Genomic DNA, 19,078 nt, shown 5'->3' with positions numbered 1-19,078 from the left:
TTTTCTCTATGACTACCTTAAAGGAGTTGTCCTAAGGCAGAGAACCTCAAAGCAAAACAAGAAACAACCTCAACCTGCATTGTGCCAGCTGGGTAGCTTTCCCCAGAAAGAGCCACTTGATACTGAAAAGAAATCGTCCTGCATTGAACAGAGCTGAAATTTCTTGGGTTATAAGAAATTTCTTCTGTTTTAAGAAACATGTGGTGACAATGATTTTTCTTCCTCCAGGACCCACTGGGCTTTCCCGGGATGTCTTGTCTGTGTGTCTACGGCCTTAAGGCCCACTTAGTGCCCAAACTTACACGCTTGATTTGAACATTTGCTTTTGGAAATGAAAATCACGAGTATCACATTTATGTTTTGCCAGTTTGCCTACTAGCTATCTGCTAACAAAAAAGTTCCAAGGGAGCATAGCAAGTCCATGCCCAGCGAAGCCTTTTGTTTTTGCAGATGTTTAGGCTTAGAGGAGTGCTGTGGAGCACAGGCAATCCTCGGCCCGTGTTTGCACTTGTCTGCTGCTATTCTCTGCTCATTGTCTGAACCTGCACGCATTGTTCTCCCGACAGGTGATAACTACCCTGTGCAGTTCATTCCATCAACAATGGCAGCTGCTGCTGCTTCTGGACTCAGCCCTTTACAGCTCCAGGTATGTGCCAGAACAAAAAAATGTGGGATCGAAGCCAACATTTTAGGGGAAAACTGCTAACCAGCTGTATGCTAAATAATAGTCTGAATGTTAAATAATTTTTGAGCACAGCCCAGGAGGATTAACACCTTATGTACTTACGGTACTGCAAATAGAGCAACGTGCGGCCAGCCTTGATACTCTGAGTGAAAGACATTGTTCTGAATGTTTTGTATAGGCAGAGCTAATGGTATTTTTTTAATTATATGACCAGTTGATGGGAGATAAATTCAAAGATCTTTTTGTACTTTATTTTCATTTAGTCTTTCCCCTGTAGCTGCAATGCACTACCTGTAACTGGAGCAGTGAGTATATCAAACAAATGTGTATTATTGTGGGTTTTTTTCCAGACAGAGTGGTGCTGACAATACAATAAATTGCAAACTCGTTTAGCTTCTGTATTTAGGTAATGTCAAGTTTTCTGTGCATTAAGCTGGTCAGATGCCAAGCACAGTCAAGAGCCTTAGGTTTGGACATTTATTAATTTTTGGCGTATATAGAATGAAATGTTGTGGAAGAAAGATTTATGTGCTGTATTATTAGCTAGCTTTTTGTGGCAAGAACTTTTTAATTTCACAAGAAAAGACACAACAATGTCATAAATAATGAAGAAACAGCCAAAAGCTTTCAGAGTTAAAATGTGTGGAAAGGAAGTGACTGAACATGAGAGGAAAGGCCATTAAAGATGCATGTTACTATTTGCAAGTAAACCTTTGAAACCCCTGTTTGAGTTAGGGAAGAGTTGGGTTCGGATGCGAAGTAGGAAGAAATTGTGCCTGGAGTAGCAAAGTACTGCCATGTTAATTTTCGAATATCTACTTTGCTTACCCTTCTGCAATTGTATCATTTTCCAGAGGGACCAAAACAAACTGAAAATTCATCTTTACCCAATGCTGATATTCGTCTTGCCATGTTAACGTAGGATAAGTGAGAATGAGACTAGAGCTCATTGTTCAGTGACGGTCCAGAACTGGCAAAAAAGAGCCCTCGGGCTTACGTCTGACCTAACCTAATATCAAAACTTGAAAAGAGAACACCCTGACACTGCAGAGAAAGGTCTCTGAAAAATATTTTTGGGTCATGATAGTATTATATTAAGGTTGTACCTTGGACAGGCTTCAAAACAAAGGGAAGGTTTTTTAAAAGGGAAAAATAGCAGATATCCTTTGAAATTCTATATTTGAATACTTAGAAGCAAAACTCTTAATAGTTTTGGTTGAGAAAATACTTCAGAAATGAGCTTTGTAAATAGACAATTTTTGCTATCTTTGAAATGTTCAACTACAAAAGAAACAGGATCTAGACCACAGACATTCCTGATTCTTTTCTTTTACAAGACCCATTTGTAGCTTGACGCACAGATCTATTTGCACATCAGAACCTACAGCAACAGTGCAATTTCATTAATTTTCAGAAATGGTAGACAGAGCTGTTAAACATGATAAGCACAATTAGAGAGAAAATAACCAGCAAAGAAAGTGATACTAATAAATATGTGGGTGCTTGCCTGTCAGATATATTTGTCGTACAAAAGTTTTATTTGCTTGTTGCCCCTCTTTCTATTTTATTTGAATTTCACCTTTTAGAATTTTAAAACCTTCAGTGTTTCATGGTCATAAGAGCTTAAGTAATAGAGTACTTGACAATCAGATGAGCAGGTATAAACTGAAGTTGGCTGAAATAAATTTTATTTACTCCTACTGTTAATATTCTCTTTGTGTAAATTCCCTGTGTTCCCTAAATGAACACGTATTTGGGTGTGTTTGTTGGAGGGAAGTTGTTGTTATACATGATGCGTCATGAAGCCTGTTAGGGGTGTAGCATTTCAGCTCCATTTTCCATCTTTGCTTCCCTTCCCCCTCCCTTCTCTTTTTTGTTTTCTTTCTTCCATGCACCCCACCCACTTATTTATTTACTTGAATGCTGTGACCGTAGTATCTGAGTATTTCCCAAGTATTTAAAAATATTGATCACAAAACTTATCTCTGTTCCTTTCAGCCAGTGGGAGAAATAGCTAATTCATGTGCAGGTTTGGTTTTGTTTCTACATGTGAGCATGTGTGTAATATCTATGTTTGGAGAACTTGGCGGGGAGGGAAAGCTATTTCAATTAAAAAGGCTCTGCAGTAGCTCTGACATTTCAACTTTACCAGGGCATTGTTATTAGTTCCAAAATTATATTCCATAATCCATATCCAGCTGCAGTGCAAATTTGGTCAGCTTCAAGCTTGTAATATGGCCTCTTTTTCACTTACATTTTTTTGGGGAAGATCATGCTTCAGGTAGGAGCAATTTTGTGTTCTCGTCTTTATGTGTGTTAGGACAATTTCTATGGAAGCTCTGAATCTCAATTTATTCCCAGATACATCATATAATGATAGAAGTTCTTCCACAGAGGATGTTTCTCTGGTGGGCAATTTGTAATTAATGATTTGCCCATCTTATTCAAAATTGGTATCAAAATTGATATCTCAATTGTATGCCTGTGTTCACCAGTGAGTTAAAAAACTTTATTGAAATCATATCTAGGAATTTCTCAAGTAACTAGTTGCAGTCTCATGGGTCTTGCATTAGAAAAAATAATTAAAAAATAATAATTGATTTCTCCTTCAGACCTGTTTGACCCATCTACTCTTAAGATTTTGCATCACATGAATCAGCTACTGGTAAAATATCATTAATATTCAGTTGTAGCTTTGAGTGTCCTGAAAGAAGGTAGTAATTACCACGGTGGTGTGTGAACCAGTTCTGATGCATGTGTGTCTAACAGAAGCGTGTTGCTTTAATTAATCAGTGCGAGCGGTAAAACCTGTCAATAATTTTCCCTTTGCTCCTCTTTTTTACACCCACGTTCTCTGGAGTTTCTGTCCTTTCCCATTTTCTTGATTTTTTCCTCCTCGTTCTCATATGATTGCACTGATATTAACTGATTCTAGATATTTGTGTCCAATAATCTCGCTGAATGAGTGAACTTGGTCATGAAATGGTTTTTCCCAGCTCTTGTGGTGCTGGTAGCACTAACCTAGATGCTAGGAAATCTCAGTGGTGGCAGAAGTGGCACCTGTACATCCTTACTTTTGAACAAGGAATGTAACTATGTGCTCTTTATTGTTTCAAAAAACTCTGCCTTCATTCTTAGGTATTTCTACAAAGCAGTCTGTGCAGTAAGTAAGGAAATGTTGCAACCTTCTCAACCACGAGTGGTAAACTGTTGATAGAAATGGAAGCACTACAATGATGCTGGCTGGAGTTGTTCCTAAACAAAGTGAGCTCTAGGAAAAAAAAGCAAAACAAAAAAGTTTTCGTTCATAACTCTGTCCCCAAACTATTTGTGTAATTTGTCCTTCAAAATTTATCGCTTATAACTCTAATGAACCTTGGCAAGTCTTAACTATAGTTGCAGCTGTGTTCTTGAAGCTCGAAGTTTTTATAATCCATTTAAAAAAAAGAATTAACTAAACACATATTCATCCATTTCTTCTCTCCCCTCCCATCCCATCCTACTGCTCCCTACTCTCTTCTAATTGCAGACAAAGTAAATGACCTTTTTTTATACTGCTGGGTGCAGATCCAGTGCGCTGCTGAAGCATTGCATAGCGTGCCTCAGGGGCACAATATTAGTAGAGGAAAAGCCAAAGAATGCTATTTTTAGTTGAACAGTTCAGCAGATGGAGGCATGAATACTCATATATCTGAAGGTTGAGGGGTTTGAACCATTAATTTTGATAATGTATTTAACCCTGGGAACAATCAGAAACTGTAACTCTAAGGTTACAATGCTTTTGACCTTTAGAGAACAGAGGGCACTCGGTACAGTAAACAATATATTACATTTCTACTTATTCCAATTCTCTCACACATATAAATTTCAGGACATAGTTGACATTTGCTTTCCTCAGCTATTTTAGTGCTGGTCCTTAAAGTAAGTCAAGAAGAATGTGCAGGAAAGAGGCCAATGTAATGCGACAGTCATGTAAATATGGCCTTTAAATAGCTAAGATGTTAAATGTGTCCTCTTATCAAGAAATATTATTCTCGGGAACCAGAGTCTTGGTGACTTATTACTTCAGTGAAAAAGTTGTTTTAGTGGACTGTTGCTCTTACGGAGTTTCCTCTGTATGTTGTAACCTTAAAGCAATTTCTTAGTGAGACTAATATGATCTGATAGTGATAGCTTACACTGGAGGTGATTTGGTCCCACTCTGGTACCACATCATGCAAAGTGATGTACCTGCCTTATGTCTTATTAAATGATGCATGCTCCTCTTCAACAAATATAGCAGTTAAATATCACACAGCTTAAGTATTTCTAATTAAAATATCTCCATGTGTCAGCATATTGGTAATGTATTATTTTAATCCATTTATTTTGTTTATGAAACAGTGACATATGTTTAGATTGTGAAATATATGAGCCTTAAAAATCACTTTATTGAAGAAAATTAATTTCTACAATGCTGTCTCAGTAATGTGTTCACTCACCCAGTCAGTCACTGGCAGGGCTGCCAGTCTTAATGTTGGTTAGACACAGTTTAACAGTTTTATCTGACATAACACTCTCGGATGTAGGCGATAATAATTTTTTCAAATGCAAAAACCATGGGGTTTTCTTTTTTTTTTCCCCCCCTTTTTTTCTTAACACAACAAAGAATGGGGATTGGGTAAACGTGAAAGAGATTTGGTGAGACCAATCAAAATTAAAAATAGCTAGTTACCTTTTCAAAGTTAGACACTGTAATTTGTTTGTCAGCAGGTAGATGTTTGGGTCAGCACTGTGAGTGAGTGACTGTCAGCGGGAATTCCTACAAGACAAGTAATTTCCCTCAATGTATTACTGACAGATTGCTCACTTCTTCGATTCACTAGAGAAAACAAACTTAATATTGTTACAGGCAGAGTTTCTGTCTTCATTAGCCTTATAGAATGATTTTATCTAGCATTCAAAGACTACTGAGCTCTAGGTGGGCATATTTTAGCAGAATGTTCCTTATTATGATACAGTGAATAGTGGCCTAAATTAAGGGAATGGTGTGTGCAAATTTCAGTATATGGAAGTAGTAAATTAAATATTTTGGTCCCTTTCTTATGTGGAAATTTAGGTTGTAGCAGAGGAAGGGAAGAGGTTGAAAGATTTTATTAGGGCTCTGAGAGACCAAGCAAGCCCTTTAATGAAAATAAAATTAAAAATACGCCAACCTTGCAATACTTCAGAAAATTTAATTAAAATCAATGAAATAGTTATACTTGTGCATTTCCCTACTTGAATGCTTATGTCTCTGCATATAATATCTGTGTTATCCAGTTGAATTATATCAGTGGTAGTATCAATGAAAATGATGTCATTGAGTCAGTGTTTTACCATATGACCTCCTTTCTTTGCAGAATTTCTTAATACTCCATCTTGCCCTACTCCTTCCCATCTCTGGTAAAGTGATTTTCATCAGGAAAAGACAGCCCAGCAAAACAGATTCTTTGCAGTGAAAAATCAGTTACAATGAAATTTTGGCCAGGGGGATTTCCTAGCTCCCCCAGTAATGCCTTCCCTGATCAACACGAGAGGGACCCTCCGTATTCTCTTCAAGTTAGTAAAAATGGACAGACAAACAAACAAACCAACCCATTAGCTGGAGTAATGAGCCTGGCACAGCGGCATTGCAGCTGCAAGACCCTTTTCTCACCCATTTAATGCCCTGCATCTCCAATGACTGCTTTAAAAAGCATGTCTTTGTTACTCTCATTCTTGCCTAACGGAACAGTGTCACATTATTTAATAAAAAATTTATAAGAATGCTTAAGAAAAAGACTTTTTCTATAGCCTGTAGCAGTTCTATTAGTTGTCTTGGATGTGGCAAGCCTAGATCCAGTCCTGGCTTGTGTTTCCCCCTGTTGCAGGAAGGGCACTAGCCACGGGACTGCCACCTGGTCTGGCATAGCTCTCTGCTTCTATTCCCTTCAGATGACCAACCCCTCCTCCGCCTTGGGAAGTGCTCTCAGGCTGTCCGGTCTCCTTTCCCAGAGGGAAGACTTTCGAATCTGGCAGCTAGGGATCAGGCTTCTGGCACAATTCCTATCTTTTACGCCTTTAGATCCTACCAAGATCCTTCCAGGCCCTCATGCTCTGTTCCAGGGAGAATTTACCATTGAGATCATAAATGACACAGACATAAACCCACTTATCAGGAAACTTGTATGTTTAAAAGGATGTCATCCTTATAGCCTGGATTGCAGGAGGTTTCCCGTGTCTCTTCAGTCTGTATCAAGGCAGAAGCTTGAACCCAAGTGACTGCAGGAGGCTGAGCCCCCAGCGTCAACAAGACTTTCTCGCTGCCTTAACCACTGGCTGCCCCTCGCTGAAAGCCCAGGCTCTATTTTGAAATAATTGTGCTTTGCGAAGCTCCCTCCCTGGGGTATGTATTCACTCAGAAGCCAGTAAGAAGCAAATAAGTTACTGCTGCATTTACTGACAGAGCACCAGAGGCACCAGTACTACAGAGTGCCATCAGGGGACGAGCACGTTTTTTTAAAGCTCTTTTAAAACTGTGGCATCCCTTTGGGGAGTAAGCTGACTGTGAGGCATACTCTGAGCCGGCAGTTGGATTCCTTCAAGCTTTCTAGAAATGTATATGGTGTATGCCTTACAGGAATCTGGTGCAAATGAATACATTTCTGGAATTTTATTATCCTTCTGATAACCATAGAGCAAACTGTTTAATTTGGCTAAAAATTAGAAGTTTGAAGGATTTTTTCTTGTGAAGGTGTTAATTTATTTGGATGTTTTGGAATTCAGCAGCAATGAGATTAAAGACAAAGATGCCTTTTAAGTTGGGTCTATACACAAAGGAAAATAATACACTTCTGTATCATTATTCCTTCCTGACTAATTGCTGCAGAAAAAGAAAACTTAATAACTCACCTTTCATCTGAATAAAAAGTTCTAAGGAGGGTTAGATGAGAGCTTCTAGGTGTAGTCATAAACACACACACAGATGCTCAAAGGGAGAAGAATTCTCTTAAAGATGCATGGAATGGAAAGATACCATCACCTGCCTTATTTCGGTGGGTCTTTGATTATAAGAGATTTTTCTCTCCCACTGACCCAATTCAGAAAGAAAGGGAAATTCACAGAAAATGAGATAGAACTTATCAAATCAGAGTGTGGATATTGCTATCACAGAGTAGTCTTTTTAGATGACAAAATAGGAATGATATTGCCTCCAACACCCTACTTGGCTAAGATGTATTTGGTCTGTGATGTTTTTAGAATCCATATTGACTGAGAAACTAGACAAGTGTCCTAACTCACAGAAAGTATTGGAATCATCTGTCTATTCTTAAGACTCAGCATGAAGGCTGCATATGGCTGGAGGCACAACAGAAGGCTTGCACGTCAGTCCCAAAAAAAAGAGACTAGAGGGAGGAGCATCTTAAGGAATACAGGAAGAAAAACACATCATGCTTAAATGTCAGTATTAAAAGAATCAGTCACAAAATCTAATGAATTCAACACAGTAGAGCACATATTTTGATGTTGTACGTGAATTACAGCAAATAGTGAAAGGTGAAAACAAAGAAGTGTTTCAGGTGCAGGAATAGTGACAGTGTGTTGTCATGTCCACTGACATTTTTGGAAGTGAAGTGAGAAATAGAAGAGGGCAAGTCCTGTTAAGAAAGTTGTGTCATTTGTCCTAAACTGTAGAAACAGAACAAAGCGCCAGATTTAACTAGTCTACAGCCTTGTTAAATAACACATCTGTGAACTACCCATAGTAATTCATCCAAAATCAAAAATATTAGGACAAACTTTTTCACTGTGGGAGTGCCAGAGCCCTGGCACAGGCTGCCCAGGGAGGTTGTGGAGTCTCCTTCTCTGGAGACATTCGAAACCCGCCCGGACGCCTTCCTGTGTAACATCGTCTGGGTGATCCTGCTCTGGCAGTGGGGCTGGACTAGGTGATCTTTTGAGGTCCCTTCCAACCCCGAACATTCTGTGATTCTGTGATCCAGTACCAGGCCAGCTTTTCAGCTGCAGTCTTCAGCACCTAGTGGAGAGCTACGATCGGACCCCACAACCATTTCTATCTGGTCATACCACCACACCCAGTGCAGTTCAGAGAGCATGGCAATGTTATGCCAAATTCACATTTGCCTGTGTAAAATGCATCAGCTTACAGTGAATTTCTAATAGTAAGTTCCCAGTTATCTGGTTTTGAGGCATAAATGTGAAATTTTTTTAGATGTAATTTTTATAAGTCCATTTGAATATGTTTTGCGTATTTTTGTGTGCACTTCCTTTAAGGAAATTATTTAATTTTCCTTGAACGTGCATGAAAGTTCTAAATACACAGTAAAAGATCAGTGTGAGAGATCTGCTAAGCAGTCTATAAAGCACAATTATTTCTAATGCTTTAAAGTACCTGTAAACTGGCCTTGTTTTCTGCTTCACAAAGAAAACATTTTACTGTTTTCTGCATTTAAATATACATTTTAAATATGTTGACTTATCTGGTAACGCAGCAGGCTGAACAGGGACAAACCATTTTTAATGGTATGTTAATTGAATGGGATGCTAGAGATGCACCTGAGTGACTTTTTTTCCCAGATGTGCCCCAGCTGACTGATAAAGCTTCTCCTGATCAGTAGAGCCAGTATATATTTATTATATCCCTGTCTTTTCATCCATTTTTGCTAGTGAAAATACTATAATGGCTGTGAGATGTCACATGAACTGTCTGTGTCTGTGTCTCTTATAAAAGCAGGAAAACGTTGTGGCCTCAAACCCCAAGCAGCACTTCCAAAAATTCAGTAGAGCTGCCTCAGTATCTCCTCGGAAGGTGGGGATTCAGACGTGGGAGCTGAGGGAGGTAGTTTAAATGGCACTCTTCCTTCTTCCTGACTTGCACTCATTTATTATTGGGATGGCATCTCATTATTCTGTCGTGGGAGCCGTAGAAGTTTAATTATAGTGCTTTTGCCTCTCCGTATGATTAGGAGTGGTAGGTGAGTGACCAGTTCTTGTTCTGTGTCTGTACAGTTCTGCCCGGGGCAATACTGCAATCATAGTATTAAACAATATCTCCATCTGGGTGGTCAGATAGTGAATGAACCCACCAACCTATGCCAGATCTTAAGGAATATTTCTTGAGAAGATTTGTTGCCATTTATTTTTAACATGTCCCAGTTTTATTTTTCTTTTACTTGTGCCTCTTTTTCTGTCTGCTGCTAGGTTGAAAAACCTAGAAGGTGTATGCGAGAAGCTGCAGTTGCACAACCACCTTCTCCCCTGAATTGATTACATCCCCTATAGGATTAGGAGAATAATTATTTTTTTAGACCCCTTCAGCTAAGATTGTCTGCATTACTGGCAGTCATACCAGTGACATGGACATGTGCTCGCTAGGAAACTCATTCACCAACTCATTTCACACAGCTCAACAAGCAGTTGCTCATAATTGCTTGTAATCCTGCTGACATGAGCCTGAATGAAACTCCTGACTTCTCTCACAAAGCCCATCTATGTGTTAACATTTAAAAAAAAAAAATATGAAATTCTGAAATGCAGAATTTGATAAGCTTTGATAGCTATCATCCGTTCAGCAAACTTACTGTAATTAATTGCTTTTCAATCATATAATTTTATATCCCTTATCACAGAGATTCTCTTTAAGCAGCTCCTTCTTTTTTTTTCTTTTTTTTTTTTTTTTTGAACAGCTCCTACACTAGCTTTTGTCCAGAACACATTTCTACACATAAAGTGGGTGGAACTGTTAGAATTTTTGAGGTAACTGCTCTTCATATAGAACTCTCATATTTGTTCTTCAAGGTATTTTATATTAGCAGTAAGAAAGAAAGACCCGATTTTTGAATCCAATGCAACCATCTGGTTATATTTTCATATTTTCCTGATAGATCTGGCTATATTTTTATTATATAAGTACTTCTTATTTACTTTCCTTGGATATAGGAGAAGGAGTTTAAAATACTAGAGCCTTTATTTGCAGGTATCTGTGGAGCCGTGCTTCCTGGTCCTTGCTTGCTTTCCTGGGTGAGCTTGCTACTCTGTTAAATTTAGTGCTATTCACAATTATGATGAAGTAGGATTTAAGCTATATAAATGCTAAAACCAAATTCTGATAGAAGCAGAAATAGGAAAATCACATAAAGACTTGTCTTCAACATTTTGTTTTTTTTGTCAAATAGCATCATCCACTGGAAACTCTAAATTACCTTTTCAAGCAAATGCAATTGTCCTTTGCTGTGACTGGCTTTCTACCAAAGGTATGAAAGCTTAAATGAATTTATATTTTATTTGTCTATTTACTTCTATACCAAATGCGCAGTAGTTTTAAGCAAAGTGTGTCACAGTTATTTTGTAAAATCATTAAAAAACAACAAGATTTTTTGCCGGAAAAGGGTTTGGCTGTGAAAATTCTCCTGCTCTGCAACTATAGAGAAAGACTTCTGGCTAACCTAACTCTCCTTAGGTCCTTCTTTTTAGAAAAAAATGCAGCAAAAAAAATAGCCACACTTTCAGTTTAGGCTTTGATCTTGCTTTCATAAACAACTCAAAGAATTTGCATGGTCGCATGCAACTGTTCCACGACTGTAGCTAGCAACAATACAAGAGAATAGATACATAAAATGGAAGAGATGAGAACACTTAGCATGTTTTTATTCCTTGTCAGAGCTTAATCTAGATCAACTAAAATTCTTCTGGTTTTGTCATCTCTCAAGATAAAATGTCAATATTTACATATTCCTATCCTTTAGGCAAAAGATGCTTATTGGTTTAGAACTTTTGAGTTACTACCTATAGGAAATTATAAATATATGATAGATGCATAAGTTATTTTTAAGATTTTTCATCAAGAGCAGTTGTTAGAACTGCAACAAGCAATTTGTGTTACATACTTTTGTGCTTTTTCTTCTTTTGTCCATTTCTTACACCACAAAGAGTTTAAACAGGGCAAAATTAGTAAGATGAGAATCTGAGGTGTTATAGCTTCTTCTTCCATTAGGAGGAAGAACAGTAAATGTATATTGTGTGGAAAGGGTTTCTTTTATTGTTATCACATTGTCCTTCCTGCTGTTTGTCTGGATTTTTAGTCCAGAGAGCTGCATCTGAGACAACAAATGATCCAACTCCATTTTGTGTTATTTTTTTGTGTCTGCGTAGAGGTTTTTAGTGCTGTGAACACTGAGCTATGGAACCACGGCGTTTCACTCCCACCCTCATTCAATTCCCTACTTTGTGCGGCAGCCTCGGTGTATTCAGCAGGTTGTACGCCAGCAGATGAAACAGATGTTTAGGCCATACTGGCGTGGAGCGGCATGCTGCATCAGGACCTGGATATTCCTCTTGACATCTGGATGCTGCTGGGCTGGGAAGCCTGCCTTAGGCCAGGAGGCTGTAGGAGCCTTGTGGCAGTGAACATAGGGTCCTTGCTGCTCTTTAAGCGATTAGTGCACTGAAGCAGCAATAATGCTGAATTATCGCTTGGTTGCGTTCTTCCAAGGGATCTTGGGACAAAGAGGTAGTCAAGGAGGAGTATTTACAGTAAAGTCATGTTCAGAAAGACAAGACTAATTACTGTGTATTAAAAAGCTTTCTTTCAACTAATTTAATAGTAAAATTGTTACGAATACTTGAGGAAACTTTTTACAAAGCAGTAGACAGATAGCCCACAGAAAAAGCTCCCTTTCACATTTAAAATCATTAAGATGAAAAAAGACAATTTCAGCTACTTTCCGATTTCATGGTCTGGTCAAATTGTATGGAATAGACAAGAAAATGTGACTTAAGACACGAAATTGAAGGTATACTAATGTTGATGCTTACTGGAGACAAACATGAACTTCTAATAGCTGCAGGGAAGGATATTAGGTATGGGAGCTGTCTGACTTATGCATTGATTCTTTATAGTTTCACTTTATCAAGTTGAAAATTGTGCTGTATGTGCTGCTACAGCCTAAATTGTCTGCTGCAGCACTTTCCTTTATGATGTGTGTTATTTAAACACAATAGACATGGTATATTGCATGGAAATTGGTGTTTAATGTTTTGTGATTACTAGCTGTTGGACAAAATAGCATTTAACATGGATTTCCACCCCCCCACCCAAATAAATTTTCATTGTTAAGACCAGTGGGCTTAAATGAGGACCCTCCCAAACAGATTACAGCTTTTTGGAGAGCATGAGGTAATATTTTGAAGATGACCAGTTTGTTGCTCTCATTTAACCTCCAGTATTCTAAAGGGGTTATATTTAATTAACACTGGCTGAAGGCCTGACCTGAGAGGCAACCAAAAGTGATTGAACTGCATTTTCAGATCCAGGCTGTAATCTGTTGGGAGAGGAATAATAATAATAAAAAAAAAATTAGAAAGCACCATTTACTGAAATTCTTTCTAACTAAGCTGTATTTCAATGGGCCATTTAATGCTCAGATGGACAAAGGTATTACTTCAGTCATTGAATTGTATCAAACCCTTTCTCAGAGGCCCAGTTTAAAAACTCTACAGGAAAAGTGGCTTAGCATCATATTCTCAGCAGACTAACACTCGGTCTGTTTAGAAAGGAGAAAAAAAAGAAAAGTGAAATGAGGTGAGACACAACCGCCAAGTCAGTCAGGATTTTTGCATCTCCCTCCAGACAGTTGCTTCAGGAGGGAATTTCTTTTCAGAAAGCCAAGAGCTCAATATTTGCTACAGAAGGCTTTCAAATTTATTTGTTTTTTTTAATTGTTGTTTTTTGTAGCTGTTATTCTGTTCCCTCTGGTCAGCTTTTAGTCTGCCCTTTGTTCTTTTCTGACATGGCAGAAGTATAGTTTTCTCTCCAGAGGACTTGGGAGCAGTACCCCTAGAGGGTTAGATTTTTGACCCAGTCACGCTGGAAGAAAGAGGAAGTCTCAATTAAAGAGCACAGACTCTGACACTTGCGAGCTGAGTAGTTATTTCAATAGAGTCAAAGTTACATCTACTCTATGGTGATATAAGATATGTAACATTCTGTCTGAACTTTAATTGTATAAAATTTTAGGATACATTTTTGGATTTGTATTTTTTGCATAGACTAAACTTTTCTTTCACAATTTGGATGGTGTCTCATTAAATATTCCCCTCCGCCTCATAGGGTGATGGGGTGACTTTATACCTTGGAAACTGGTCGAGGTGCTATAAGGCTAATAACCCAACGGATTTACTTCCTAGGGGGAAACAAATACCACGTTACAGAGGCAACTGCCAGATGTCAAATTATACGCATTGTCTTAGCTACTTGCAGTGATTGATGATTTATTTGAGCTCTGAGCATTCTCTCATGGCTTTGCCCACAACTTTACAGTAAACAGGTTGTGAACAGGCAGTTGCTGAGAGATTGTATTGAATTGTCATAATTCAATAAAATCAACGCCATTTGATTTCTAAGGGCACAATCTCAGGAACAATGCCTAAATGGGATTTGCATATATTTAGACAGCAGAGCAGAATGAGCTGTTTTGATGGCCATTTCTACTTCATTACGTCAAAGCAGGATGAGGTCAAAAGAATGAGAAATACAGCTCGCAAACGAAACAGAAATGATCTTAAGAGCACCTTAATGCACATGTGCCTGAAGGCAAGTTAGTTCGTTATTGCACTGGTGCATATATTTTAGCTCTGTAGAGTTTCTCCTAATTTATATGACTGTAACTGAGAAACACTTTGGGATTGGATGTCTATGCTGTCAGGCCATGATGCTAAACAGGTGGGGACAGGAAAAAGCGAGTGAGTCTTTAAACATTGAATCTTGCTGCAGATATCTTCTCATTCTACTTTTTTTGCTTGTTTGGTTTTGGGGGTTTTTTGCCTTTTTTTTTTTTTAAACAGCTACATGAGCTTTGGGGTCAGGAAATGCTATCTGTAATCCCTTTAATTAAAATAAGCAATGTTAATAACATTTAAAGAAAAATTAGTCAAATGGTAATTTCATCTTCAGTTCACATTTCCCATTACATTCAAAGTTAGATATTTTATACCTGAAAATACTGATTCACGCTCTCCCAATATAAGCCCATACTGCGATGAATAAAACCAAACTTAAAATAATACTGCAGGAACCACAGCAAGAATAAGTCAAGGACAAAAAGATCTATCATTTCTTCAGAACATATGCCAATGTGATCATCTAGTCCATTCATATTTTGAGCAGGACCTATTATATGTGCTGTGAGATTCTACCAAGTAGTGAAAATTTGCTTCTCCAAAAGATGAAACAAGGAATGAAAACCTATAAAGAATAGATATAGCTTTTGATAATTATTTTCCTCAGCAGAAGTCTGGGTCTTTGTCACTGACTTATTTAACAGATCCTCTTAACATCTGTCCAGCAGACTGTGGACTTCATTAGCAGGCAAGAGACCCACCAGATTTAGAGCCTGCTGGGTGCGTCTTCATCTTCACAGCTGTGGATTAACTCAGACTTTCCAGAAGAGGACAACCATATGGGATAATTGGTGTCATTGGGTAGCTAAAAAAAATATGAAGAAACAAATGTCGTCCAAACACAATTCACTGTTTTTACAGCCACAATTACTAGTCTGTTTAAGAAATAAGAAAGGCAGCATTACACTAAAAAAAGAAAATCTATTCATATCTGTGTGGGAACCTAATCAGGCTCTTGTTTCCAATGACGATGGCTCCACAGTCGCACCAGGTCTGCGACAAGAATGCTCCTTTTGTGTGCCGATAATGTGGAAGCGATAAAATTTCCTATAAGAGACATATGTGTTTACATCATGAGATGTGTTATTTGACAAAACGCTTTGTTCTCTGCATATTTTCCACACAGAGTTTCATGCTGAGTTGTTTTGCTGGAAAGCTTTGATTAGCTAGAATTAGTTGCCGAAGTAAAATAGACACTTTTGTTTTATGGGTCCTCTTGCTGAGCTGTAAATTATAGTAAAACATATAAGGAGTGACAGAAAGAAGGGCTGATTTGAACCTCTGACCCATGATCGGCATAAAAACATAAGATAACTCTTTCAAAGGACTACCGAGAGCCATAAATATTCCATGGTCCACTTGAAGTTAGGCCCTTTTAACAAAATAAAGCTGTTATTTTGCATAAGGGGATCTTGACTCTGCAGTACCACAACAATACAAGCTGCAATATCTAAAACATGTAGAGATTCTTTTATTTTCGGTATGGATTCACCATTATTAGCAGCAGGGCGGTAGAAATGATGAGAGTGGTTTTTCTTTTTCTGAACGAGTACAATGAATTTGTGGTCAGTAAAAGGAGTTGGAACTGGCAGGCACTCGGTGGTGAAATTAGGTATCTGTTACTTTGCAGCTTGAGAGGGAAGCAAAACAGGCATGTGTATCCCCTAGAGAGACAGGAATTGAGTGGAATTTAGGGCAACATAAAAATTTCCCTTGATGACATATACAATAGCAACTGACGGACGCTGAAATTACTTTTGTTAATAGTTAAAAAAAAAATGAAGTAAATGAATATGTACAACTGGTAAAAGATTTTTTCAGTAGATGCACACCTGAACATATAGGGAAAACTGAAGTCATCTAACTCCATCTGTGACTACAAAATGTATTATTTGTATTTTCACAAATACAGTTAGTTTGTTTGCATGTATTGGGCTTTAATAAATCTGAGAGCACATTAGCCAGCAAGTGCATAAGTAATCACTGCAAAAGTCTTCTTGTTATGACATTAGTTATGATAATTCATTAGCTGCCTGTTCGTGTTACACTTTAACGGCTTTTTGCAAAGATATTTGGTACAGTATTATAGGAAGTAGAGCCTATTTACTCTCTGAAACAGTGAGCAGCCTCTGTGGTTAGGGTGATATATGGGTGTTTAAGATCAGAATTAGTATGTCCACTATCGATAGATTGGGCACGTACAAAAAGAGGAAAGAAAGGAATGATGCTGTTAAAAGTAAACCATGTGTATATATTATGACACTTGGATTCTTTAGAGAAAAAAGTATTTGCAGTGTATTGTCACATTATTTATTGTATTTCTAAATTAAGCACTTTTACTCTAATAATTACTCCAACTTCCTGTAGCTATATTTGATTCATGCCGTTTCAGATATACCCATGTAAGTCAAATAGCATAAACCTGTGAGTTAAGTTGCTGTTGCACACTTACTGGTTCTTAAGTAGTAAGCTACTATTGTGTGTGTGGTGAGAGGAGGGTCTGGCCCACAGTACTAACAGATCTGTAAAAGTCACCTTATTTTTGATTTAACATTTTTCTTAGAACGAACTGAGAAAATGCTACCGAGATGTCCAAATTTCATCAAAGCAAATATATAAAACACACTGTTTTAACAGGTAGCACCCACACAAATATACCGTAAACCAAAAGAAAACGTAGGCTTTTAGCATACAATATTCTATCTATTATTTTGAAGGGATCTCATTTTCGTCAGCAAAAGCTTTGATTTTTCCAAGTTTTAGATTTTAAATTCAAATAAGGGTAGTTTTTCGTGTGTGTGTACATTTCCTTTAACCATTTGATACTCACCTTTCCTTCTCTTTCTTCTCCTTCTCCTTTTCCTTTTGTGTGGAGAGGACTGCTAGGACACAGATGCTGAGCTGGGGAAGGTGTTTTTCTGGTGATGGCATCTGGCTTCTTGGCAGACTCCACAGGCAGTAGCTGCCTTCGAGTTGCCCCTGGGTTTGTCACATGGTTAAGCTGCTGATGAGTTACTTGGGCTGTCTTGTGTTTTCTGGATGTCATTTTCTGTTAACCTACCTCTCTTTAAGGATCTGCCTAAAAATCATCATCAAAAAACAAAGAGAAAACCAACCGTGGGCTTTTTAAAAAACGTGTTTACAGAAGCCAATAACCCCGTTTCTTATCTTGCTGTTATAGTAGGGGTCTCAACTGCAGTGTTACTCACTAAACGTACTTGGTGCGAAAGACATGCCAATATAAAAAATTATATTTATATACAAAAATAGGAAGAAATAGATACAGTCAATGTTACTTTAGAAACAGTCTTTGCGTTCCGATTGTGTAGGATATTTTTGAGTAGGATGTTTGTGCTTCTGCACTGCTTTTTGAAAAGTTTACCTTGCCTGAACTGCTGAAGGCTATTCCAGTGGCACTGGGCACTTATTTCCATAGCTATTACCTATGATACCAAAAACATGGGTTTGAGCACTAATTCATTCTTCCTCCAAAGAGAAAAAAACTTTTTCAGATACTCTGTTTACTTTAACCTGTTTGGCATAAATGTAATTTTAAGCACCTCTACACCAATAATAAAACAGTCCCACTAAAGGTGGGATTTTTTGTTTTGGGTAGCTTCTTTTCAGAAATGTGCACTTGTAATAGTAAAGAGGCTGCTGGGTTTGGTGAGCTTGTAAAAACCATTTGTGATCTGACAGTTCTAAGTGTTATTATTGTGTTAGGTACTCGAAAGAAAAAATCTGGAATTACAGCTTTGCAACACTACATACTAAATATACTATAGAAAAAATAACTGCATTACCTCTTATAATGTAGGATTTCAACAGCACTTGCAGTCACTCCTTAGAGTTTTTCATCTTTAGAAACCAAATTACTCATTGTCTAAATAGCTGAACTTTCATCTCTATAAATAAGATATTTCAGCTTTGCACAATTCATTTTAAATGCTGACAAATACGAATTCTTACTTGATTCTCAGTTTTATTGTTCAGTTTCATTTACTGTAGCAAATGTATTTGTTGAAAATGTAACATAGGACTTTCATTTTTTAGTAATGGAAAACTTCAGAATTAATCACGGTCCCTAAAATTTAGCATTTATTTCTGAGAAAAAAAAATCTAGCACCTTTGGGGAATTAACATACAAACACTGAAAAAGGCGAATGTCTTTCGTTTTGGTCATAAATCTTGTAGTGAAACGAAATAGAAGGGTAAATGTTTCTATACATATTCTTTCTTTCTGCTTGAATCAAGCCATCTTCTACTGAATATCTTTTGGGCGCATCTTCCAAGTACAGCCACAGCAATTCCTTGTGCTAGGCCAGCCTGCAGCACCTCCACTGTGATTACCTGCTACGCTGAGTATTGCAGCCACTCTCTCTTATCTCTGTATTTCACATATGGCTGTGCTGTAGTTTCTTCAGAGTTCTGTTGTGAAGAATAACAACTGAATTATGTCCCTACTGCTGTGGCCAAATCCTGCCCCACCAAACCAGCCAGTTGAAATGTGTAGCCCTTGCCTTTTGTTCTCTGATACACAACTGCAACCGCTCTCTCCATTTCCTCCCTGGGCTAGTATACCTAAGGAAACTATGTCTCTCCTATGAAGCAGTTGATCACTTTCTCTTTATTAAAATGTTTTCCCTAAACAAACTTTTTTGGTGAGATCTGTCATCAACAAGCCACTGGTAAGAG

General features: G+C 37.8%; 1 protein-coding gene across 1 annotated transcript in view; it reads left to right on the top strand.

Annotated features, from left to right (window-relative positions):
- SOX6 (SRY (sex determining region Y)-box 6) overlaps positions 1 to 19,078 on the top strand; it is a gene marked incomplete at its 5' end in the record, with an annotated part of 90,113 nt that overhangs the window by 8,263 nt on the left and 62,772 nt on the right. The window contains one exon of the mRNA XM_009878764.1: positions 567 to 646. Within this exon, the coding sequence (XP_009877066.1) occupies positions 567 to 646 (80 nt within the window). The remainder of the gene's footprint in view (positions 1 to 566; positions 647 to 19,078) is intronic.

This window comes from Apaloderma vittatum, unplaced genomic scaffold, assembly GCF_000703405.1.
Source record: "Apaloderma vittatum isolate BGI_N311 unplaced genomic scaffold, ASM70340v1 scaffold43531, whole genome shotgun sequence".
Taxonomy (NCBI): domain Eukaryota; kingdom Metazoa; phylum Chordata; class Aves; order Trogoniformes; family Trogonidae; genus Apaloderma; species Apaloderma vittatum.
The sequence above is the reverse complement of the archived record's forward strand: the minus strand, read 5'-3'. Positions and strand labels throughout refer to the sequence as shown.